The sequence below is a fragment of the Lutjanus erythropterus genome, chromosome 19, assembly GCF_056507025.1.
Source record: "Lutjanus erythropterus isolate fLutEry1 chromosome 19, fLutEry1.hap2, whole genome shotgun sequence".
Classification (NCBI taxonomy): domain Eukaryota; kingdom Metazoa; phylum Chordata; class Actinopteri; order Lutjaniformes; family Lutjanidae; genus Lutjanus; species Lutjanus erythropterus.
The window spans coordinates 9834961-9861138 of NC_139335.1; the positions used below are offsets into that span (position 1 = coordinate 9834961).

A 26178-nucleotide genomic window follows, 5' to 3' on the forward strand; every position below is an offset into this window, starting at 1 on the left:
GTTTTTAATTACTTTGAATACTCTGTAATTATACCCCTTGTATGAGCAGTTTTGTTTGTATCGTGTTAAATGTGAGGCAGTATAAAAGAAAAAAAGACACGAAAACAGTGCCCTCCACTGGTCATAACCACAGCTATTATTTTGAAAGTTTTACTTTGAAAGTCGCTACCGGAAGTTATATTATGCTATTGTGTCCAACTTGATATTGCAGTCGTAGTTACACACAGTGGCCACCAGACAGCAGAAACATACCATCTAATTTCTTCCAATGCTCCCTGTTGGTCAAAACGAGTAGCTACAGCTATAAGTCGCTAGCGTCAAGTTAGATACGATGGCATACTTACACTTCCGGTGAAGGATTCCTAGGTAAAACGTTTTAATATAAATAGGTGTAACGGAATATTGATATAGTCAGCGCTATCAGAAGTAGGGGAGACTCGTGACATTCTGGCATTGTGAAGCGAAGCATACATCTTACTTCTGCTTTGAAAAGGTCTATCTGTGATGAATCCACTGCTTTCAGTGGAGCAACATCGCCTGGCACTAGGTGGCGGTGTGCGCTGTTATGTTTGTTAGCGAACTGTGTGATTCAGAGAAGAAGAAGCCGTCACGGCTCAGACTGTCTCACACAGATAGCTTTATGTCGGCAAACGTAAATTTTGTGCTTAAAGCGAATTGTGCAGATTAACCACGATCAGTTTTATGAAGCCAAATAAAATCAGTGAGTCCTTTTTAATTTAAAGTTGATAATTTGATGGTCAGTTAACGCTATCATTCACTGTCTGTGCTACGTTTAACACCGCTAAGCTAACTGAAGTTGCTAGCAGCCACATAGCCTTAGCCGTGTTTGTTGTCGTTAGCGCAATGTTAACAATTTTTTTGTTAAATTTACAAGTTAGTACACATATAATCAACAACACACAGGCTGTTAGCGGTGACTGAAAGCAGCTTTTTCGCTACGTCTGGTTTTCAACGCTAATGTTTTAATCCTTGCCAAATGATCAGTTAAATAGCAAGTGTTAGTTCATGTTAGCTTCAGCCGATAAATCACATTAACTAAGGCAGTGTTTCCTTAGCTTTTTTTTTGAATAGGGACCCACTTTTTAAAAATTACAAACCATTGCGACCGAATTCACAATAGGTCTTATCAGTTAATAATACTCGTCTTTTATCTGGACGTGTGTTTTTGAAAACACATGTTAAACACTATAAATCCTAAAAGGTGTACTGCAAATATAACTTTTCAACTTGCAGAATTTTTTCTATAATCTCTTATTTCTTGGGGGACCCACATGCAATCTCCTGTAGGTCTACAGTCTTTGGGAATGATGATCTAACGTCACTAACTTTGTGTACTTTATGTTTGCTAATTTTGTGTTCCTCTGTGTTTTTCCTCTCACAGAGACCATTGTCAGCCAGGTAATGTCACCATCTTAACCTGCTGTTTATTGGGCCTTTGACTTGGTCAACATGAATCGTCCAAAGCCAACAACTCTCAGGCGCCCCAGTGCTGCAAAGCCATCAGGTAACATCTAAAGTCAACCCCTGTGTCAGTTTAGGTTACTTTCACACTGCAGGCAAAAGTAGCCCAAAACTGATTTTTCATGACAGTGTGAACTGTGAAATCGCAGGGAATTTGATCTTCTCAGGTATCATTTAGGTCTCTTTCATATGTGGTCCTAAATCAGATACAGATCTGATTTTTTGTGCAACTTCACTCGCCTGAAGTGTCTTGTTGGCAGACATCCTGAAATTTTGAATGAAATCTGTTTGTGCGAAGCCACACACATCACAGTTCCACCACTCCTTGCTCTGTTCTGCAACACCACTGTACAAAAGTAGTAACCATTGCTCCACAAACAGCCATAATTAAAGAAAATACTCTCATATATAAAACAGTGTAAATTAAACAGAATAGAAATTTGTCTCTCTCACTCCCCATCCCCATCTTTTTGCTCATGAATTGGCTGGATTCAGCTGCACACCAATTTATTAAAGTCCATGGAGAAAAGGGAGTTTTTCTTCCAAACACATGATACATGTTAGAACATAGTTGCTGAAAACATGTAAGGTTAGAAGTTACAAGAATTCACTGTTGCTGACACATTTAAAAAATGATGTGAACAGCCAAGCAAAAAAACAAAAAAAAAACAGATTTGAGCAGTAAATCCAACTTTAGCAGTAAGGTTTACAGTGTGACTGTAGCTCTAGTGTTGTTTCCTCAGAAGCAAATCATATCTTACTGTAACCTCTCCTTTCCTCAGGTCACCCCCCACCAGGAGATTTCATTGCTCTTGGGTCAAAAAGTCAGGCTGGCGAGCCCAAAGCCCCCGCAGTCCTCCTGAAACCAGCGACTACAGGTTTACCTGCTGACCGTAAGAGAGAGACTTCCTCCACTCTGCCCTCCTCATCGGGACTCTCCAGCCTCGCCAAGCGGCCCAAACTATCCACCACCCCTCCAGTCAGTGCGCTGGGACGGCTTGCTGATGTCGCAGCTGTAGACAAGAGAGCAATATCCCCCTCAATAAAGGAGCCTTCAGTTGTTCCTATTGAAGGTAAATCAGGGGCTTTGTGCCTTTTTTTTTTTGAAAGTTAACATAGAAACAGCTACAAATGTCTGACTTTATTGCAGTGTCACCGGTCGTGCTGCTGGATGAGATTGAAGCTGCAGAGTCTGAAGGAAATGATGATCGCATTGAGGGACTGCTGTGTGGAGCAGTCAAACAACTCAAGATGAACCGAGCCAAGCCTGACATAACGCTGTACCTCAGTCTCATGTTCCTGGCCAAAATCAAGCCTAATGTTTTTGCTACTGAAGGAATTATTGAGGTAAGATTTCCAATTAAGTGATCCTCTAATACCATAATGTTGCATCGTGGTGATGATGATTATGACAAGTGTTATGTTGCTGTGCACATGTTTTGATAGCCTTGACTTGTTTTTCAGTTGCAAAATAATAAAGTAATGGGTAGTTTTGGTGTATGAGTTCAAGTTTTCATGTTTGTATATTCATGAATCATCTTTAAAAGATATCTTGACGAGTCTGGTTTGGTTTACCTAACTGAAGAGCTTGTTAGAAAAACTTTTGATATCGAGTAGTTATTGTTAGCTATGCAAAGAAATCTTCCCCAAAGTAAAAAACAGGATTTGACTGGAGTTTTATTACTATCCAGGCCTTGTGCAGCCTCTTGCGTCGGGATGCTTCAATCAACTTCAAAGCAAAGGGGAACAGCCTCGTGTCTGTTCTTGCTTGCAATCTGCTGATGGCAGCCTATGAGGAGGATGAGAATTGGCCCGAGATCTTTGTCAAAGTGAGAATCTCCTGAATTCCTTTTTTTAAAGTGTACTTTATTTTAGCCATGAAGGAACTGTTTTTCAATCTAAAATGTATTTTCAGGTGTACATTGAGGACTCTCTGGGGGAAAGAATCTGGGTGGACAGTTCTCACTGCAAGAATTTCGTTGACAACATCCAGACTGCTTTCGGGACAAAGATGCCCCCAAAGAGTATGCTGCTGCAGGCTGACACCGGCCGTACTGGTGGAGATCTCAGTGCAGGTACGGCCGCACTGAGAAAACACACAGGCTTGTTGGGTGTTAGAGTTCTGCTGCAGGAAACAAGTGCTGATTGATTAATGCTGTGTTTGTTTTGTTTTTAGGTAGCAGCCCTCATCCTTCAACCCCTGATGAGGATGACAGCCAGACTGAATTGCTGATAGCTGAAGAGAAACTCAGCCCTGAGGATGAAGGGCAGGTCATGCCAAGGTGTGAAAACTTCCATGTAGACCCATAAAAACCCATATAATATAATTTGTGTTTATGGTTTACATTTTTTATTCTAGATAATTTCAACATTTTATTAATTTGTCACTATTAAATTATTTAGACCTGAACCATTTTGCCCTTTTTCTCACCCTGTGGTGTGCTGTAGGTATGATGAACTGGCAGAGAGCGTGGAGGACTACGTGCTTGATGTCCTCAGGGATCAGTTGAACCGCAGGCAGCCGATGGACAACGTGTCCCGAAACCTGCTGCGTCTGCTCACAGCCACATGTGGCTACAAAGAGGCACGGCTCATGGCTGTGCAGAGGCTGGAGATGTGGCTCCAGAACCCAAAGGTGAGTGAGAAATATCCTGGGATCCCGCAGTTTCCCAGTATCACAATGGCAGTAGTTTCTGTCTGCAGCCAGTAGTGAAATACTGAATTTGATGAGTGAATAGCAGAGTGATAGTAGCAGCAGCCCTGCAGTAACAGATAGTTTGTCACAATATCTGTGTAAATGAAACTAGGGTTCCAGCTAATGATTATTTTCATACCTGATTAATCTCGATTGTTGTCATGATTTATTGATTAGTTGTTTGGTCCAGAAAATTATGAAAAATTTTGATCAGTGCTTCCAAAAGCTCAAGATGACATTTGGACGATTGTCCACAACACAAAACTATTCCTCTATGACAGTTTACTTTCACATGAGAGTAAAGAAACCTAGAAAATATTCACATTTAAGAATCTGGAATCAGAGAATATATATATATATATATATAAATATAAGGCTTAATGAACTGAAGCTTATAGTATCAAAGAACAAAATCAGAAAGAACATTAAATGCAAGACACGCAACAATATACTAATGATATTTTTCTGATGGTCACAATTTTTAGTTAATGTGAAATCATCATGAATATGGATGCTGATTATGGTAATTAATGATTATTAATGAACTTTCTTTGTTTTTGTGTGTTTGCACAGTTGACTCGACCAGCTCAAGACCTCCTCATGTCTTTGTGTATGAACTGCAACTCCCACGGAGCAGACGACATGGAGGTGATCTCCAACCTGATCAAGATCCGACTCAAACCCAAAGTCCTCCTCAACCACTATATGCTGTGTGTCAGGTCTGTGGAGTCTCTTGTTTTACCTCCAGCTTGTTGTTCAGTGCAGTGACTTACACTGATTAGCGCTTTGTCTCTTGATTCTCCAGGGAGCTGCTCAACGCACACAGAGACAACCTGGGCACTATGGTGAAACTGGTGATCTTCAATGAGCTCTCCAATGCCAGAAATCCAAACAACATGCAGGTCCTCCACACGGTGCTGCAGCACAGCCCAGAGCAGGCTCCAAAGGTGAAACTACGGATTTTTGAATTGTTTAGAAAATTATGTTACTGTTTTCATCAGTTGTTAGTTTCTGTTCTCATTTTTATTGGCTTATGAAATCTGAATTCTATTGTGTCTCACAATCAACATCCTCCCTGTCTTCCATTGTGTCTGCAGTTCTTGGCGATGGTGTTCCAGGACCTGCTAACCAATAAGGACGATTACCTCCGTGCCTCCCGAGCTCTGCTGAGAGAAATCATCAAACAGACCAAGCATGAGATTAACTTCCAGTCCTTCTGCTTCGGCTTAATGCAGGAGAGAAAGGAGTCCAGCTATGTTGACATGGAGTTCAAAGTAAGTGTGTACAAAAATCCCTCAGTCATTTCAGCTTTAATCTTCATGTGTTTACACTTGAATTTGAGTTGTTTATCTTCATCTTTCCCCATAGGAGCGCTTTGTTATCCAGGTGACAGATTTACTGACCGTCTCCATGATGTTGGGCATCACTGCTCAGGTCAAAGAAGCCGGCATTGCATGGGACAAAGGAGAGAAGAAGAGTGAGTGCTGTGTTTCTCCTCTACTGATGTTTTTATTAATCATAATATCCATGATAAGCATTGCCTTAAAGGGATAGTTAAAAAAAAAAGCAATATCTGTTGAAGTGTACGCTATTTTTAGAATATTTTCACAGCTTCACTTTGCCATCAGACAGCCTTTTCTGATGGGAAACCTCTGTTACATAAGCAAAACATCACCTTTGCAGTACACAGGAGTTGCTTTTCTACCGTTGCCTTGATTTGTTAGTTTGTTTGTGTTATTATGTGACTTCAGTGAATCCGAAATAACCTCGTGAAACACTGAAGTCGCATAATAATATTGAGGCAGCGGTAAACAGGGATCACCTGTGTTCTGCAAAGTAAAATGACTTTTTTCATAAGGACTGTGGTTGCTTTAGAGTGAGCTTGTATAATGACAGTTTCTCGTCAGAATAGACAAGATAAAGCGGCAAAAATATATGCTGCATCTCCAAACATGCCGACCGCCATCTACCTTAGTTAATTCACTGACTAACACTAGTCTGGTTTGTTTCAGATCTGGAGGTCCTGAGGTCATTTCAGAATCAGATAGCTGCCATCCAGAGAGACGCTGTGTGGTGGCTTCACACCGTTGTTCCTACCATCAGTAAAGTTGGCGCAAAAGACTATGTTCACTGGTCCGTAACTGCACATCTAATGTGTTAATTGTTCAGACTGCACAAGCTAATCCTGTTTGCAGCTACTTTATATATGAATCTCTCTCATGTCCGCAGCCTTCACAAAGTGCTTTTCACAGAGCAACCGGAGACATATTACAAGTGGGACAACTGGCCTCCAGAGAGTGACAGAAAGTGAGTTTTCCTCCATTCTTCAAAATAATCTTGTTTTTCTGAGCACTGTCACCTTGCTAAGCTGTTTGTTTTTTATTCTTCAGTTTCTTCCTTCGCCTCTGCTCCGAGGTGCCTCTGTTGGAGGACACACTGATGCGCATTCTGGTCATTGGGCTGTCACGTGATTTGCCCCTGGGCCCAGCTGATGCCATGGAGCTCGCAGATCACCTGGTTAAGAGGGCTGCTGGAGTTCAGTCTGATGGTGTGTGAAGATCCACTGAGGCTGTAACTGTTTATTATCACAGTTAACGGTCATATATATTACTGTCTGGCAGAATATTTGGACATTTGGTAAACACATGTGCCTCGGGTTTAGTGAGCAGTCTTTCAAGGGACAACTGCTTATTCGCATCTTTAGCTAGTATGGTAGGAAAGTATGATCAAAGGAAATATTGTTGTTTCATTGATTTTTGTTAGCTTGAATGAGTTGAGCTGACTGACTGTTTCTTTTTCAGATCTGGAGGTCCTGAAAGTGGAAAGGATCCAACTCATTGACGCAGTGCTCAATCTGTGTACATACCACCACCCAGAGAACATTCAGCTGCCTGCAGGGTACAGCCTTTACTGGCTTTTAAGACATTTTCAGGTCATACAGTTTACAGTCTTAAGTAACAAATGGCTCTTCATGTTCAAGGTACCAACCGCCAAATTTGGCAATATCCACACTGTACTGGAAGGCATGGCTGCTGCTGCTTGTGGTGGCAGCATTTAATCCTCAGAAAATAGGTACAGCACTCAGTTTTCTCTATTGCATACACACATATATTCAAAGATATCAAATATTCTCTGTTAACTGTCATATTTTCCTTTAGGCATGGCTGCCTGGGATGGCTATCCTACGCTGAAAATGCTCATGGAGATGGTCATGACAAAGTAGGTGAAAGTTATCATTTAAAATGAAAAGAGTTTCAAGATAAAAATGCTGAATAACGTAACACACCTCCCTCTGTGCCTCCACAGTAACTATACCTACCCTCCATGCACTGTTGCGGATGAGGACACAAAGACAGAAATGATTAACAGGGAGCTGCAGATCTCCCAGAGAGAGAAACAAGAGATCCTGGCCTTTGAGAGCCACTTGGCAGCAGCCTCCACCAAACAGACCATCACAGAGAGCAACAGCTTGCTGTTGTCTCAGCTTACCAGTCTGGATCCACAGTAAGACACCAAGACGAATTACCTCATGCACCATGCACCTAGTTGATTGATTGTATTCTCAAATAAAATGCCCCTTTTAAGGGTGAAAAGTTACTCATATTGGACTTTGAGACAACTTCATATGACCATAGAAGTCAAATTCTCCACTTTCTTTAGATTTGAGTGAGGACAGTAAACTTACTCCGAGAGGAGGAAAGTGACTAACTACTAATTCTTTGTTACTGTATTCAAGTAGAGTTTGTTTGTGCTTTACTTGAGTATTTATTTTTATGGCAATTTTTTACTTTTTTTGCCCTTTCTAGTCCCTTGATTTTCAAAGCAGGCTCTTTACTTTGATTTAATGCATTTGAAGGGAATTTATTTATTTTGCATCATTGCAAAAGACAGATTTCAACTTAAATGGATGGGACATGATGATTCCTTGGTGTATCCATCTGTGCATATCACTCATGCCAGATGTAACAAGACAAAAACAGCACTAAAAAATGATGAGCAGAAATAGAGAGGTGTCTAGTGAATGTGTCAGCTGCCTGTGAGAGGATTTTTAGCACCGTAGGACTGATTTTTAGACCCAATATGGTGCACCTTGATTCAGAAAACTTTGAGAAGAAGCCTCTGCTGTGGTTGAACAAAATATTTTGTTAGTTGATGCAACGTTAATGTGTATTATGTTCAGTATATTGTTAGTTTGTTTGTTTTTAGGTTACAGTGGGTTAATAATCTTTGAATTATGTTAGTATGACTTGAGGTTCAGTTAGCTTTGCACATAAACAGCTGGTAGAAATGTAATCAGTCGGTTTTAGTCTTCTAGCACAAATCAGAGCATTTACTTTTATTTGAGGAAAGATGTTAAAATATTACTTGTATTTTTAGTCACAGTGTGTGTTTTAGTGTTTTCTTTTTACTGTTATCTTGACTTCTGCTGGAGTATAAAATGAGTATACTGTTGTCATCACTGTCCATCCATGCAGCAGTTCAGTCTCATAGACAATCATTGTCAGTTCATTGTGTAAGAGGCATCGACATTAGCACTTGAACTTTTAAAAAAATTACAAAGGTATTCTTACAGTTGCTGTTTGATGAAAGATGGACTCATAGTGTTTGTTTGTGTTCAGGGGTCCTCCTCGTCGACCTCCTCCTCAGGTCCAGGAGCAGGTAAAAAGCCTCAACCAGTCTCTTCGTCTGGGACACCTCCTCTGCCGCAGCCGCAACCCTGACTTCCTCCTCAACATCATTCAGAGACAGGTAATGGCTATGTGCATGCTACTACACACCACACAACTGCCCAAAACTTACTGTTGCATTTTTCTACTGCTCATTGCACTGAGACTTCACTGATTAAGGATTGTATCTCAACAAGCATTTTATGTAAGTTGTTAGTTTAAGCTGTTAGTGCTGTACTGGACTTGCTTTGGATTAGAAGCCAGAGTCTCTGGTATAGTGAACTTGTGCTTTTCCAGCAAAGCAGACTTTAAACTGGAGAAAACCTGCTTGAAATGAGTAATTTACTGGCACCAAAACCTTGGCCAATCATGAATTGAGGCTGACCTAAAGAGAAAGAAATTAAAGTATTCTTAAGAGTTTTGTCTTCAATTTGTGTCATATAACTGTGGTGCATTTTCAATTCCTCACAGGCTTCCTCTCAGTCCATGCCATGGTTGGCTGATTTGGTCCAGTCCAGTGAGGGGTCCTTGGATGTGCTGCCAGTGCAGTGCCTGTGTGAATTCCTTCTGCATGACGCTGCGGACGACAGCCTGCCAATAGAGGATGACGACGAGGGAGAGAGTAAAGAGCAGAAAGCCAAGAAGAGACAAGTATGTTGATTATAATACCATATCTGACTCTTGGCAGTCAGCAATTACTGAAATGGTCCTGGTTTGACATTGTTTTTAAGATTACTCTTAATGAGAGGTATTTGTTCTGTCATTGGTCTCAAATTAACATGTAAAATTTATACATGCACTTATTTGGTATGAATCTCAACTAATCCAGAATAACTGCCTATCCTCCTTTTAGAGACAGCAAAAGCAAAGGCAGCTACTTGGACGGCTTCAGGATCTTTTGTTAGGTCCCAAGGCTGATGAACAGACAACATGTGAAGTGCTTGACTACTTTCTGCGTCGTCTCAGCTCTTCTCAAGTGGCGTCACGAGTCCTAGCCATGAAGGTACTGCGCCGGAAGGAGGAAGGTTGATCTCTACTAGCACTTTGATACGGTTGAATGATTTCTTTTGCGTTATGATTATGTGTGTAGGGTTTGTCATTGGTGCTGAGTGAGGGGGGTCTGAAAGATGGAGAGGAGCGTGACCAGCCCATGGAGGAAGACTCTGCAGATGCCGAGCTCTTGCCAGGGTACCAGTGGCTGCTACAAGACCTCCCAAAGCTCCCCTTGTTTGACAGCGTCAGAGGCATGACGTCCACTGCTCTGCAGCAGGTCAGTGTCTGACTCAACCAGTTAACCGTCAGTAACTGCAGTATAAACCTCTTGGCAGGAATTTGAAGGGTTTGTCTTGTCTTTCTGCTCTCTTGAAGGCTATTCACATGGAGACAGATCCACAGACGATCAGCGCCTATCTCATCTACCTATCCCAGCATGCACCAGTGGAGGAGCAGGCTTCTCATAATGACTTGGCTCTGGTAATTACAGTGAGTTGTTCAAAGGGAAAATTAATCACTTTTCATGTGGATATCGGTCAGCATTGAAGGTTAATGTCAGTTGAAGTAAAATTCCTGTGTGTGCTCTATTGACCAAGAAAAGTTTATGTACCAGGATGCATTGCAAGCCACCACCTTAGCCACTAGCTATTACTTTGTTAGCCAAAGCTTAGCGTTAGGTGACAAAAATATTCATATATCACATTCCCTACCCAGAGGTAGAGACTAGAAATCCAAGTTGAAATAGCCTGTAGTTCTTCCTTACATGGACAACCACCGGAAATGTGCTGAATTTGTTTAAATTACATTATATTGAATTCACTTCACTGTTTTCATGGAGCAGTGCTGACATGAATCCTCAATCACCCCCTGCAGGACATCGCCAGGCTGATCGTCGAGCGTTCCACCATCATGAACAACCTGTTCTCCAAACATTCCTGCAGACCTGAGTCTGATGCCGTGCTCACTGCTTTCCTCACCATCTTCTCAACATACATCAGGAGGATGAGGAAGACCAAAGAGGGAGAGGATCTTTACAGCTGGGTGAGAACTGGCAAAGATTGTATCACTGATTGAACTACATCACCATTTACGCTATGGATAACTTTTTATTGATCTTCTTACTCACTCAAAGTAAGTGCAGCATTTAAAAATAAGCTGCTCCATAAGTTCCACATCCCCTGACAAAGATGAATGTTAAGCAAGTGACCATTAGGGAGAAAATCAATTTGATTGCATTGTTTTCTGTGGGAATGTGCCAACTGGTCGTGAGTGTCGCACATGCCATGGCCCGCTGTTATGAGCTGATCCTCTGTTTCTATTTATTACTGATCCTTCTGTTTAAAATTGCAAAAATAGAAAAATGACAAGTACTCAACCACCTTTTACTCAAGTGCTTATGTCTCCAATCTGATCTCAAGTGCACAGCTGATAGGTACTTGGTTTGATGACATGACAGAAGTGCATATTTAACAGATTCAGTGAGGACAGAAAGCATCTGCTGTTATACAATAGTTGGACAATCATGTTTAGTTGTGACATGGTATACATTCTTAAAACTTTTTTTTTTTTTCAAAATTAAGTGCAAAGTTTTGGGTATAGTGATCTGGCAATATTATTTTTTTCAGTCTGAATCTCAGGACCAGGTGTTTCTGCGTTGGACCACAGGAGAGACTGCTACGATGCACATTCTTGTAGTCCACGCCATGGTTATACTGCTGACTCTGGGGCCACCCAAAGGTAATCCTGTTCACTCAACAGTTCAAGTTTTGCAATGCTAAAAGGGCTGTAAGAACATGTTTGCCATGTGTATCCTTACAGGAGAGAGTGATTTCTACGCTCTTTTGGACATTTGGTTTCCTGACAAGAAACCTCTACCCACTGCCTTTCTGGTTGACACCTCAGAGGAGGCCCTTCTGCTGCCTGATTGGTTGAAACTGAGGATGATTCGATCAGAGGTTTCTCGATTGGTTGATGCAGGTACTTGTCATAGTCCATGAAAATGTGTGTTGCTCACCGTGTAAATGCTTTTTCACTTTTTAACGAAACAATATATGTGTTTCCCCCAGCTTTGCAAGACCTGGAGCCTCAGCAGCTGCTGCTGTTTGTGCAGTCCTTTGGTATTCCAGTGTCCAGCATGAGTAAACTGCTGCAGTACTTGGACCAGGCCGTTTCCCATGATCCACAGACGCTGGAACAGAACATAATGGACAAGCGTAAGAGTGCTGCAGATCTCTGCACTTTTGAGATGGTTAAAGATTCTGATATTTTATAGTGTTAAAATATTGAGGATTTATCTCATTTTGTTTTCCTGCAATAGACTACATGGCACACCTGGTTGAAGTGCAGCATGAGCGAGGAGCCACTGGGGGGCACACTTTCCATGCATTACTGAGCTCCTCTCTTCCTCCAGACAGAGGTCGGTGGTTTTAGCTTGCAAATGGTTGTTTATGTGCAATTTCATCTTATGTTATATAACAGTTTAAGTCATTTATGTCTTTCTCTTTATTAAATGAGAGAACTCACATTAAAAAGTTTTTTGATTACTCAGAATGTTGTAGATGTGTTCAGTAATATGAAGATTTATTTATACTTACACAAAAGCTTTGATTATTAGGAATAAATCAATAATATATCTAAATAAGTCTGTGTCCTGACGACATCCCTCATGACAGATATTGCTGAAACAAGTAAGGCCAAAGTTACAGTGGAAACGCCTCACAGCTCTGTGAAGATGAGAGCAGCCAGTCAGCTTCCTGCAGTCGGGCCTGATGATGATCTGACTGGCATGTTGCTTCAGGTAGGATTTATTAGTTCTTTGTCTCATTTCTTTGTGGTTGTTTTTTCCATTTTAACTTTTTCTGATAACACAAGGTGGAAAGACAATTCTTGTCAGTTGTTGATTACAAACGGTTTCATCTCCAAACAAAAAAGTTCTTCTCTATTTATTTCAAGCTGTTGTTTAGTCACATCTTTGTCAGACTGACTCGTTTGTGTTTCCTTTCTCCTACAGATATTCCCCTTAAAGGTGGACCCTCGGTGGCACGGCCCCCCTCCCAGCCAAATCTCTCTGGCCTTGCAGCAGGCCTTGGCTAAAGAGCTGATGCGGGCCAAGCAGGGTCAGATTCAGCAGGGTGGGTTGGCATTCCGGCTTCTACAGGCCATAACAGCCCTGCTCACCTCTGCTCACGCGGGCCCCATTGTCATGTCAATGCACCGCAGCCATGCTCTCTCCTGTCCACTTATGCGCCAACTTCACCTCTACCAGGTAAGGCTTGCTGACAGTCAGTCTAAATTTTCCATGCTGATTCATGAAACAATGGAATATAGGAATTGTTTTCTCATTTCTCCTGCTCGATTTTTCTTCCAGCGTCTCGTGTCCCAGGACATTGCTTTCTCCTCGCTATTCCTCAAGGTCATTGTTGAGATGTTAATCTGGTTAGACAATCCGACTGTGGAGGGAGGACCACTAAAGACTCTTCTCAAATCCTTCGCTGGTCAGAACTCTCACAAACACAGGCACAATGATGGTGAGCACCTCAACTTTAACTCTTTATCCTTTAAACTAATACGTTTCATATAAACAGTGAATGACAAGTGTCTCTCTGCCCTGCAGTGCGTACAGGTTTCCTTCACCTGGCTGAGGCTTTGGCGTATCACAGAGATACTGAAGTGCCACTGAGAGCCATCATTGCAATGCTGAAAGCTGGAGACAGATGTAACGCTGAAGCAGAGCTCATTGGAAAAGGTATTAAAGTCATTGCGTCAATGTGAATGTAGATTATTTTGGTAGAACTGAGCATCAGTTTATTATTACAGTCTTGACACTGAGTTTATTTATTTAATCATGCTTTTCATTCGCCAAGCACAAACACTCTCTGTTTAGTACAGTTCCAACAGTTCTTTTTAGCATTTACAGGGAAAAAACTCTTAAGTGAGATCTATCCACTATTGTCATTACAATGTACAAGGTTTGGAATATTTTCAGTACAGTTTTTACCACAATAATGTTTTAAAACAAAATTAGCATGTATATACAGGGTTTTAAAATGCAAATAAACCCACTAAAAATAGGCGACTGACCCTTTTGCTGTTATCAGTGTACCTGTTTGGCTCTCTCTTTTTTCTGATATGTGCTGGAGAGCCAAGACTCAACTTTTGTGTGCAGGAGACCAGAGAGAAAGATGTTTGTGCTTTTAAGTTTATTTTATCTCCTCCTCTGTGTTTGTACTGTCTGGTATGTGCCTTATGTACATTCGGCTATGCTTTTAGGTGGATATGAATTGTGTTAAGTTATGAAAATCCAGCTTTTCCTGATTTTGCAGCTTCATAATCAAAGCTTTTAGATAACAAAATAGTTTTGTAGTGAAGCATTTATAACAATGTATATAAAATGCATATAAAATGTTTGTGCACCATTCAGCTGTATGACTAAATACAAGCGCTTCATTACTAAATACAGCTTTCAAGCTGGTGCACACTCTGCTGCAGCACCATGTCTAACTGAGTCAAGCCAAGCAGCAAAGTTGTATGAAAAAGGAGCAAAAGAGAGGTTGTAGTTACTGGCATAGGGGACAAACATTTGCCCCAAAAAGGGGAGAAAGTTGGAAAGTTGCAGACGAAAGCCAGATGTTAGTGGTTGTTAATGTTTTTGGGGTTTTTTTGTCCAGTGTAAAAGGGACTTTATTTTAATTTAAGTGTACATCTTGACACTTTAAAGTGAAACAATGGATTTGTCACAGCAGCATATGTAACAGGGCACAAAGTACTTTGAAATAAAAGGAAAACAAAACCATGTGAACTAATTCAAAAGCCTCCTACTGAAAGATTCATGTAATACAATCTATCGTTACACCCATATTTACACCACATTTAATATTTTGTTTTGTTCCATAAGGATGCATCATAGCAGTCCAAAGCCTGTTAATAAGCATGCTGTTTTTATTATATTCCAGTGTTACAAGGGCTGATGGAGGTGAGGTCGCCGTATTTGGAGGAGCTACTGTCTCTGTTGATGACTGTTGGTACACAGAACGGGACAGCTGGCCCTGTTGCCATGGTGATTTCCTTGCTGCTTCAGGAAAGTGAGGAGCGAGCTGTGAAAAAGGAAGTGGATTCTAACAAGTGAGCACTGCAATTCTATTTCCTTCTCAAGTCATGCAAGAAACATTTATATTTGACAGGAACAAATGACAAACACGGCTTCCTGTGACAAAAATAGCAAAGCTTCACTTGCTGTCTGTGGCCTTGTACACGGAAACTGCTATTGGATTTGATTTGGAAAGGTTTAATTGGTTTTGCAGCTTCACCTTGGCTTCACAGATTCCCTTGCTGTGAAAGTCAGAAAATTTTACAGAATCTTCATGTTCATGTTGCACTGCCAGAGAGGCAGGTACATTCTGCAAGGTGGCTCAGTGATACATGCAAGGTCTGGTCCAAGGAGTCATTTTGCTAAAATTATCCCTTGAGATGCTGAAATCTCGTCTTAAGCTGGCAACAGGCATTTTGTGGCCGTGATTGTTTTCCCCTCCAGCATGGTTTTCAGAGAGTGACGCGTTGCACTCTGTCTCCATTGTGGATGTATTGCATTTTATCTTTTGGAGGTCATGATTAAGGGCATAGGAATTGAATAGACGTTCAGTCACATCTCCATAGATGTAACCTTTCAGTTTCACCTTTGCCAGCAGCTCTGAGGTGACAAAGTCGGGACTGAGCTCTGGGCTGCTGGTTGATTGGCTGGAGCATCTTGACCCCGAGGTCACTTCAGTGTGTCCAGACCTTCAACAGAAACTGCTATTCACCCTCAACAAGGTAAGATAAGCACTGCCTGCAGATAATGTTCTCCCCTTGTGTTATCGCAGTGGAGTAAGTGTTTGCTTGGTGTTCCCGATGCAGCCTTTCTCACTATTTCTCTTGTTTCAGGCACGGGGAACCCCTGCCTACAGACCCTATCTTCTGGCCTTGCTTACACATCAGTCAAACTGGTCCACCCTGCTGCAGTGTATCAGTGCCCTTCTGGGCAAGCGCAGAGACTACAAGTACACCTTTTTTTTCTTTTTTTGCACTTTTGTGTGACTTTTGTATGATGTTTCTTACAGTTAGAGATTATGTTAACTTTCTGTGTAACATTTTTCAGACTTGACCCATCATCAGCCCTGGATTTCCTGTGGGCATGCAGCCACATCCCGCGTATCTGGCAAGGACGTGACCAGAAGATCTCTCAAGTAAGATCAAAAGACCAAAATCAAAGTCACCCTTTTTTTCCGTTTTATTTTTTTACTTTTTACTTTTTTATTGGACCGGAATCACATGGCTTTTCTTTTTGTCTGTGCAGAAGAAAACAGAGAAGTTTGTGCTCCGACTCAGCTCGGATGAGCTCATCAGTCTGGTGGACCTGATCTTGTCAGAGTCAGAGCTCAACAGTCGTGATGCACCCCACGATGAAAAAAGCAGCTTGGACCAGGTCTCCTGCTCCCTCATCCAGTCCAGGCTGCCCCTCCTTCACTCCTACTGCAACGGCGATCTAGAAAACATCAAGAAAGTCTCAGAGTACCTCATCAACTGCACAAAGAAATGGGAGGACAGGTAAAGATAGTAGTTCTCGTATATTTATTGTTTCAACACTCTCGTTTTACTCTCTTTCCTCTATCTTATCTCTCCATATTAAAAGATACATATGCTCATCACATTTTATCATACAAGGTTCACCAAAGTGCTCAGCCCATCCATTTTGACACATTGTATTGTTCTTTCTAATTAGCCCAAATACGGAAAGTCATTTTTTTCCCTGTTATGGCGTGCTGATAAACTTGGGGTAAATCGCACTAGATTTTCCTTCTCAGTGCAGATGAACTTTTTAGACTTCCTCTGTCAGCCACAATGCTGTGGACCAGGGAAAACTCGATAATTAGGTCTATTGGTGTGAAATTAAAACCAGCAGAAGTCGTCTGTACTGTGATCTCTTTAAAAGCTCAGTGTATTATAATGAAGCCAAGAGGATTAAGGCTGAAGCTCTAAACTTGCCTGTGTTGTGAATTCCTGCTCTGACTTAGCTGTCAGAGATCAGGGTGCAACTCTTTGTGGAGGCAAACCCTCCTTTCATGAATATGTCTCTGGTTATTAAACCACTTTAATGAGGAAACTTTGGCCAAGGTCAAGCAAAATTAGCTTCCGAATTACAGTATTTTAAGTACAGCTAAGCTGTCTGGTAAAATGGTTGCTAGTGAAAATATGGCAGGATAAAAACATGTTGAAAGTAAAGGGTTTTGGCCTTGTGTTGAATAAACACTTGATTGTATGTTGAGCATTCTTCTTGTGAAACCTCGCTGTCAGATAAGCTGGTGTTTATTCCAATTACACACCAACCATTGAACAAGGAGCGGACTCTTTACTCTTGGTCAAGGTCGCTCTGATTTGCTTAATTCATAGCTGTTATAAACTCTTCAGTTAACAGAGAGTGCAAGAGCCTTAGAGGATTTTATGAAACCACTGTGACTTGAAGGCAAATACCGCAGAATTACATTACGCTATTCATGTGCCTAGCTTGTATTAATGTACATTAATTATTGTTGCTTGTAGACAGAAACAATAGAGAAGTGCTTTGTTGTGCTCCCTAATCTGTGATCTCACATCAGCTCTGTTGATAATCTTTTGAAAGAGATGCAGAAAGTGAATTTGACAAAACCCAGGGTAATATCTAGGTGGAACTGGGAACATTGTTTGCTTCATAATGTTAGTCCTGCTATAGAGTAAAGCTCACTTGAGCTGAAAAGCTCTGACAAACTTTCTATAGCTGCACAAAATTGGTCAGCCAGTTGCTGTCAATTAGATAGCTTCAAGCTACAGAACTCAATAACATCAGGGATTACAGTCCTGATTATTTTGTCACTAAGCTTCTAGCTTTACCATGGACAGCTGAACTGTACTAAGCCAATAATGCTAATAAATAAAAGTATTTTCTATAAAGTGAATGGCATATTTCTCTAGTTGGAGCCTTGCCTCTAAACCATAACATGTTCTGTACATCCCATTTCCTCTAAACCATAACATGCTGTGTTCTGTACCCTTTTCTTCTTTCAGTGCAATGAGTAAGAGGTGCCAGAATTTGCTGCTGCAGATCTATCTGCACTTCCCTGAGGTCATCCAGCACGTTACCCTGCCTGAAGGCACCTTCAGCAGCGGGGGGGCTGCATACGGCAGCAGCTGCAAGGTAAACATGTCTTCCCTGTCTCATAGACCTCACAGTTCTCCTTACTGTCTAAATGTTAGTGATTTTGTTGTGACATTTGAATTTCGATGTCTTGATACCATTGTATAATGTTTGTTAATTTTTGTGAATATTATAGAGACATCATACTGTTATTAGACTAGAGCTGCCATTCTCAAACTCAAGAATGCCCATGGCAATTTGAAATCAGTACATCTTCTGCAGCCCATCAAACTCTGATCAACACAGAAGACTAATCCCATCAGTGACGAGATATAAGATACATTCCAGTGTAAATGTGACTGGTCACCAAACACCTGTATAACAGCTTTTAAACTAGGTTAGAAGAAATAGGAATAACACAGAATGTAAATCAACTTTATTTGTTTTATTGTTCTGATTACCTCTTAAAATGAATCAGAAATGTTTTATGGTGATTTTAAACTTAGAAAATTGAAACTTATTTTTTTTTTAATTATCTCTCAAGGCCCAGGGATTCCCAGTGTGGGTCCCAGCCCACACTGGGAATCCCTGGCCTAGAGGGTCTTCATATTAAGTGAAATATCTGGTCAGATATAGTAGGAACTAAATATATTTGGATTTTACATTTAGATATTACAATTAAGCCCAACAGGACAAGCAACAGTGACAAATACACTGATATATTGCTTTTCACAAAGTGTGTCACAGGTCGCCTTACAGTCTTCTATACAAAATGATCATAATCCTGAAATTGGGATCTGATGTAATGACCATCTTCTGGTATTCATAAAAAAATATTTTGACAACAACAGCTTGTAGAAAAAAGTTTTTGGTTTTTGGATTGAATAATATTGTTTTAATGACTTACACAGTGAATTTAGCATGATGTTTCACAATATTATCTGTACTTATTTCATGTATTTTTCTCAGCTTGATGTCCTGGTCCATCGTCTGGTCACGCTGCTTGCTGACATTGGAGACTCAAAGTCTGCCGAGGGCCGTGTGTCTGATGCCAACCTTGCATGTAGGAAGCTGGCAGTGTCACACCCTGTTCTTCTGCTCAGGTGAAAAAATGCAGTAGTATTTTTGGATTTAGTCTACAAATGCTTGATTTTCTGTTGGACGGGACTCAACCTGTTGACTGTTTTTCCTGTTTTTTTTTTTGTTTTGTTTTTTGCAGACACCTGCCCATGATTGCAGGACTCTTACACGGCCGCATTCACTTAAACATGCAGGAGTTTCGCCAGCAAAACCACATGACGTTCTTCAGCAATGTGCTCGCCATCCTGGAGCTGCTGCAGCCACTTGTTTTCCACAGCGACCACCAGAGGGCGCTTCAAGACTGCCTTCTGTCCTTCATGAAGGTCCTTCAGGTGGGCAGCTCACACAAACTGTCACATCTTAAACATAGGATTTAAGATGGATGCAACTGCTTGTTTTAATGAGCTATAAATCGAAGTTTTATAATGTTCATACGTGTTTGCATCTTTGTTCTTGTAGAACTTTCAGAGGTCCCGTTCTCCGTTGGTCTTCATCAATAAGTTTTTGCAGTTCACACAGAAGTACATCACCCACGATGCAGCAGCCGCCATTCCCTATTTACAGAAGCACTCAGACATCTTGCAGTAAGTATATCATAGCAAAAACATATTTTGAATATGAATATGTGACTGTTAAATGGCAGACCATGAGTTTACTGTATTTACAGCAAGAATGTCTTTGTTTTTTAGTTCAGTTCAAACTTTTTTCCAGACTTAAGGTCCAGATAAAACAAACAGGACACAACATATAATAAATTACAAGATAATAATCACAATAAAAAGTCATGAAAAAAAGATTTTTTACTTTATTAGAAACACCAAGATTGTTATCAGACAATCAGAATTCTGGAAATAGTTGACATTTGTCCTCCTTATTAGAGATTTTGTTTTGCTTTTTTGCCTGCCAGGTCCCTGTGTGCAGAAAACCCGGACCTGGTTCAACTGAAATCTCTGCTGGCCGGACTCACTTTGCCAGTGAAAAGTTCTTCGGCAGAGGTTGCGCCAGAAGAGAGAGATGGTGAGCACAGGAAGATCTTCTGAGCATTTAAAATTAGAGCCTGACCGCTATATTGGTCAACCAATATTACCAGCCAGCATGGGCCTAGAGATTTAGCACAATGGGGAACATTTATGACGACAAGAGGAGCTCCATGGCAGGTGTAAATGCCTGTATTACAACCCACCCCTGATTTACTGAGTGTTCATTTCTGTAATTGATTGACAGTGAATATGTTATATTATCTTGACATGCTAAAGCATTTTTAACTCAAATATTCTTAAATAAAGTTATATATTTGAGAAACCAGCCTTCTGATTACCTTTGCATAGTCATATTGTTGCACAATCCACAGAGAAAAGGGCGCGCTATTTCAGCTGCCATCTGTAGTTTTTTCACACTAAAATCTGATCTCATGAAGCGTGTGTCTTGATACATGGTGACTTTTTATGTGTTAAGTCTGAAGAGCCACTGTTGCATTCTTCTTGCGAAATAATTGTTTTTGCTCTTCACCAGACGACTTGTCCGCTGGTTCCCTGCCCCTTGTCAACATATCTGCCTCGGTTTCACTGAGTGCAGCTGACATGACGATGTACCTGAAAAAGATGTCGAGAGGAGAGGCAGTCGAGGGTAACTAACACACTGCTGCAGCCATTTCACATATATAAATCCTGCATCATAATGACTAACTTGATGTTTTTTTTCCATCTGCTACAGATGTGTTGGAAGTGTTGACAGAGGTGGATGAGAAATCAAGGAGGAGCCCAGAGATCATCCAGTACTTCATTGTGAGTCAGAAACAACAGAGACAAAACAAAAGGTCAAGTGTAGCATCAACAGTCAGTGTGTAACACGTCAGTCACCACCATGTGTCACTGTTTGTAGAACGATCTGCAGAGACTCATGGCGTCCACTGAGGAGCTGTGTCGGAACATGGCCTTCAGTCTGGCCCTGCGCTGCATCCAGAATAATCCCTGGTAAGTTAAAAGCATTTCAGGCCAAACCATCTACACAAAGCATGCAGCAACATGTGAAGAAAAAGGAAATAAACAGTATAAATATTAAAACAGAATAATGCTTTAGTGATATCTATCTGTCTGTCAATCAATCTGCAGTCCGTTTACTGTGTATGTTTTTTCTTCTGCAGCCTGGCAACAGACTTCCTGCCCACATTCATGTACTGTATGGGCAGCGGCAACTTCGACGTGGTGCAGACTTCTCTCAGGAATCTTCCAGAATACGTGCTTCTCTGTCAAGGTAAGATGATACTCATTAGTTCTTGTTGACAGCAATCTGGTAAGGAAGAGTCACTCCCATTCCTGTCCTGTCTTACAGTCACATTAAAACAACAAAGCAAACAAAAAAAACAAAAAAAGATTTAATGAAGCATGCACCAAAATACTTGTCGGAGTCACGCATTCATAGCTGCATGTTGTAATGTGCCTTTTCCCCTCACAGAGCACGCAGACATCTTGCTCCACAAGGCGTTTTTAGTGGGTATCTACGGACAAATTGACACCAGTTCAATGATCGCAGAGTCTATGAAGGTCCTTCACATGGAAGCAACATAACAACAAAGCATACAACTCCGACTGAAAACAGTCATTCATTTTCTGCATTCCAGAGCAAGATTATTTTCTTACTGACTTTTGTTCAAACATTGCTCTAATTTGATGTCGACAGATTAACAAACTCTGTTGCTCTTCAGTGTTTCAGATTAAAGGATCCTGCTGTTGTAATAATTTCTGGATAATTTAGTGACTTCAAAGAATGTGTTAAAATTCCCTCTAATGACTTGAAAGTGTGATAATTAAAACTGCAAAATTGCTGGTATTTTAATAATGCCACAATTAGTGCATTTATTAGTTCATAAAGGATGTAAATTATTTTTAACCGATGATGTAATAATACATTAACCAATATGGAAAAAAGATAAAACAAATTGGAATATTATTAGGTGATAATATTATACAGTCTTTTAAGGACAACACAGAATATATGAAATTGGAGTCATAGTCAACAGTACTTTAATTATAATATAACACATATAAGATCGCAATTCATTTTAAAACTTTTTAATTAAATTGAATTAAAACATTTTATTGCATTTTCAGACATCGTAGAGGGAGTTTTTGCACTTCTGCAACTTCAGAGCTCAATGTGTTTGTAGAACTTGGCAGGATTTTGCGGCACCATTCTTTTATTAGTTTGAATGTGAAATATCGGCATAAATTTCCAATTATAATGCAGATTGTGTGCCTCAAAAAATACCAAAACATTACTTACTCTAAATTTTGAGTGTCCAAAATCTTTAAGTCAGTAGAATCATGTAATTCTCCTCAGTGTGTTAGCCTACATAAGCTGTGATTTAGCAGCTATTTATCCCGTACAACTGTCAATCACCAAACTTTTTGTCACTATACTCTCAAATTCTTAAACCTAAGAAGCCTAAATGCAAACTGTCATTGTCTGAATACCATATTAAACGGGGAGTCTTTAAATAGCCGGTTGCTTCTTTTGAAGTCACAATGTTTTTCTGTTAGCTGAACGCCATCTGTGAGCTGCCACGATGTGAACTGAATAAAATACTTTTTGGAATATGCCTGCTTTTTTTTCCATTCACCTTTATCGGACAGAGTGAATAGTATAATAATAGTATTTCAGCGGTTAAAAACTGTAGTTCAGGAATTCAATGGAGACATTTTACCACTGTTTAATTGGAAAGCAGTTTAATGTTGAAATAGTAAGAACACAAATTTCCCAAGAACCAATTATTACCTTTCATAATAATATTTTAGCACCTCAAACAAGATGGGAATAGGAAAAAAAATAAATGGTGGAAGGTTTGGTACTTTTCATTTCATTCCAATAATTCTTGGATCCTGATAAAACTGGAAACAGCTGTCATAGGTACGCTCGCTCTTCACTGGCGTGTAACAGACAAATTAAAGGCGTGATGCACATGCTGTGATGGAAACCATTTTGCCATGAAAGTGTGAGTTGTTTTGCCCAGTGCCACTGACTTCATCTGAAAACCTCTTGATGGAGTCAAAGGGATAAGTTAAACAACGTGGGCATGCCGGTAAACTAGGAAAGTGGACGTTCCCATTGGTAGTAAATTAACCATGGCGGTAATTGTTCAATCACCCAGACCAAAGGGTGCTTTGAAGACGTGATGTGGGTAGGCCATCTTGCAGCACAGACTGCTGCTGGTGTTTTGTTACATAGGAGGAGGACCTGAAGATGAAGCCATGCTTAAGGATCCTCAGTGAGGGTGAGACATGCCCACACTGGTGGGTCAGTGGAATCTGTCATTCAGAAATAACAGGCGTTCAATAAGATACACGGGCTGAAAGCGGGTTGTCTCGCACTACATTAATGCACCTTTGTTCAAAAAGTGAACACATTAACTAAGACAAGAGATTAGGGATGCATGATATTGGATTTTTGCTGATATCCTTTATTCTGAAAATTTAACTCATTTTGACTGATCTGCACGTTTCTCTTTATATTTCTCTGTGATGGCCCACTGGTAAATGCAGACATAAAATACAATTCTTTTCAAATGTTTGTTGTAGTGATCGGGATGACGGCTTTGAAGGTGAGTAATAAATTTGTAGCGTTGAAGGAATGTGATTTGACGGTTAAGCAACCATTGGAAATAGCTATTTTACTATCCATTCGGACACTTTGGACAAAAACTTCCACACTACAGACATACTTGCGTTGTGTGCGCATTATTAAACTGTCATCTATTGGCCTGTTATTCTGGTGGAAATATTTATTTCAGGCTGATAACAATATTTAATTTTAGAGCCTTTGTGTGCTGATATTGTGCATCCCTACTAGAGGTCACACAATAAACACAATAAAATAGTATTACGTAAGCAGCTTTATTTAATTATGTTTATTGTACCAATTTGGACAATAAAACCTATAAATACAGGACTCAACAACATGGATTGTGTGCTTGCCCGCAGCGACCACTAAAATGGTAAAAAAAGAATTCAACTAGTAAACTATTTTGATTACTGATGAATCGTTTCATGCAAAAATGACAGAAAAGATGTGTCCAGCCTCTCAAATATGGAGATTTACACTTTTCGCCCCTTATTATCATTTTAAACGGAATATCTTCGGTTATGGATTGACAAAACAAGACCTTTTAAGACATCACCTTGAACTTTGAAAAACTGGAAAGGAGATTTTTTTTTACTGTTTTCTGACATTTCATAGACTTTAGCTTTTGTTGTCATTTGATGGCTGCTAATAAAAAGGCCAGTTTGCACAGGGGCGAGTAAAAATTGTCTCGCTCATGTATAGATTTCAAAACAAAGGCATTGTGAATTCATTATATATGTGCCTTTGTCTTGTGAACCCTCATGAAGCCTCCAAATCCCCTTTAATGAATATGTATTCACACATCCATCCCTATAATTAACTTGTTCATATGTAAACCCAATCATGTCCCACCCATCAAGCCTCATACCTGCTGATCTCTCACTGCTGGCTCTGTCTGATGTGTTAATTGCACCTGTATGGTGTCCTATAACTGGCTGAAAGCTCTGTTTATGGTTATCAATCAACTTACAACACAAGTCTTTGCAGCCTGGGCTCTTGGTCAGGCGCCAGCATCCTATTGGCTGGGAAGCAGTGAGGCAGAACAGAGATGAATGACAGCTAACGAGGAAGTGGTGGGAGGGGCGGGGGGGTGGCTGGCCTGTTGCTGAATAGTCTGACGGACCACTGACAAGTTAACAACCTCTGCCTGTATTCATCATACCAGGATGGATGCCCTCAAATGCAGCTGCTATGAGCTAACCGCTCATTTGGACATGCTGCTTATTGGTAATAAAATATCATCATAGTAGACATTTATGGAAAAAACCATTGAGCGGTGGGGGGAAGTAACATTTACTCAAGTACAGTTTCGAGTTATTTGTACTTTACTTAAAGCTGCTACAAGGATTTGGTTATGAAACAGTCTCAATATATTACTGATGCCCCTGTATGAACTACATAAGTTAACCAGACCGTCCACGAGAAGATCGGCTAGTTCTCTGTAGTTGTTCTGAGTTGCTGCCACTCGGTCGGATTCTCTTTGAAATCAGATGAAACAAGCCAGTGTTTACATTTTCCCAGCCAAAGTTACAGTACATTAGCCAATTCAAAAGAAGCAAGAGGAGAATTTTCTTTTGATAATTTCATTTTTTATGTTATATTTTATAGTTGTTACGGTGGAAACTCTTGTCCACAGGGGTCTCCAAAATAAACACAATATGAAAACTTGTAGTAGCTTGTAAGAAAAGTAATACCACTAAATTTCAGAGGGAAATATTCTGTTTTACTCCTCTACATTAATTTGACATATTTAGTTACTTGTTAAATTAAAAAAAAAAAAAAAAAAAAAAAAGCAATTAATCTTAATAATAAAAATCAGCACATTGTCAAAGATTGACGCTGTGGTTCCCAACAAGGGATGAGAAATAATTAATCACCACTAAGAACTTAAACAATTAAAACTGTATTAATCAATAATTAATCGATTATCCAGAAATGGCAGTGTTTGCTGAATAAGGAAACTTAAAATTAAGCTTGAAATTAGGAAACAACAGAAAAAATGAGAGACAAAATAGAAAAAAAGTGAAAATCAATTGTTAGCGTTTTCAACTATCATTTAAAGAAAATGCACAAAATTTGCAATCTTCTGTTCTTATCATCCCTTATAAAAAGTAGTGTCTAGTTGGGGCTTCTTGTCATGTTTCAGATGTCTGTGTTTTTACTAGACTTGTCACAATATGAGAATCTGCTCACAGTGCTGGGACAGAAAAAGTCACTGAACTGTTTGGTTTCACTGCGAGCCAAATTTTAAGCAGGACAATAAAGACCGAGCTGAACTGAGGTCTTGAATGAGCACTTAAATCATTCTTTTTATATATTTGGTCCTTTCGTGCCATCAAATGTTGGTATTGTGTTGTTTTTAAATGCTTGGTATTGGAAAAAGTATCAATACTTTGATACTTTTAACAACCTTAGTTTTTACCATCTACTTCCAACAAAGAATTCTCAGATGAGTTAATATAATATCAAATAGATATTTAATGGTCAGCGTAATTAAC

At 40.1% G+C, this 26178-nt stretch overlaps 1 protein-coding gene across 4 annotated transcripts; it reads left to right on the forward strand.

The window, feature by feature from the left end:
- Window positions 1-1404: 1404 nt before the first annotated feature.
- ints1 (integrator complex subunit 1) lies at window positions 1405-22292 on the forward strand. 4 transcript variants are annotated; one of them, XM_084743928.1, is made up of 47 exons: window positions 1405-1525; window positions 2265-2555; window positions 2633-2829; window positions 3174-3311; window positions 3398-3557; window positions 3659-3764; window positions 3931-4117; window positions 4751-4896; window positions 4983-5124; window positions 5275-5451; window positions 5546-5654; window positions 6190-6310; window positions 6407-6484; window positions 6568-6725; window positions 6979-7075; window positions 7158-7249; window positions 7336-7396; window positions 7484-7681; window positions 8797-8926; window positions 9316-9495; window positions 9698-9847; window positions 9935-10114; window positions 10213-10326; window positions 10711-10878; window positions 11463-11574; window positions 11656-11814; window positions 11904-12050; window positions 12155-12253; window positions 12510-12634; window positions 12848-13102; window positions 13205-13364; window positions 13451-13582; window positions 14790-14958; window positions 15519-15645; window positions 15757-15872; window positions 15971-16058; window positions 16169-16419; window positions 17914-18043; window positions 18953-19086; window positions 19203-19395; window positions 19523-19647; window positions 19971-20080; window positions 20576-20689; window positions 20777-20847; window positions 20945-21036; window positions 21207-21316; window positions 21518-22292. In XM_084743928.1, the coding sequence occupies exons 1-47, from the start codon at window positions 1471-1473 to the stop codon at window positions 21628-21630; spliced, it is 6567 nt and encodes a 2188-aa protein (XP_084600054.1). In that variant the 5' UTR covers window positions 1405-1470; the 3' UTR covers window positions 21631-22292. The 4 variants fall into 4 exon arrangements, with proteins under 4 accessions (XP_084600054.1, XP_084600055.1, XP_084600056.1 ...); XM_084743929.1 differs by having other exon boundaries at window positions 15522-15645; XM_084743930.1 differs by having other exon boundaries at window positions 10213-10317.
- The last annotated feature ends 3886 nt before the right edge of the window (window positions 22293-26178 follow it).

Bases quoted from the DNA above. Each gene is read 5' to 3' on its own strand.
- ints1 (XM_084743928.1), top strand. From the start codon at position 1,471: ATGAATCGTCCAAAGCCAACAACTCTCAGGCGCCCCAGTGCTGCAAAG. The intron at 12,635-12,847 runs GTAGGATTTATT...TTTCTCCTACAG, and splicing joins TGACTGGCATGTTGCTTCAG to ATATTCCCCTTAAAGGTGGA. The intron at 19,396-19,522 runs GTGGGCAGCTCA...TTGTTCTTGTAG, and splicing joins CCTTCATGAAGGTCCTTCAG to AACTTTCAGAGGTCCCGTTC.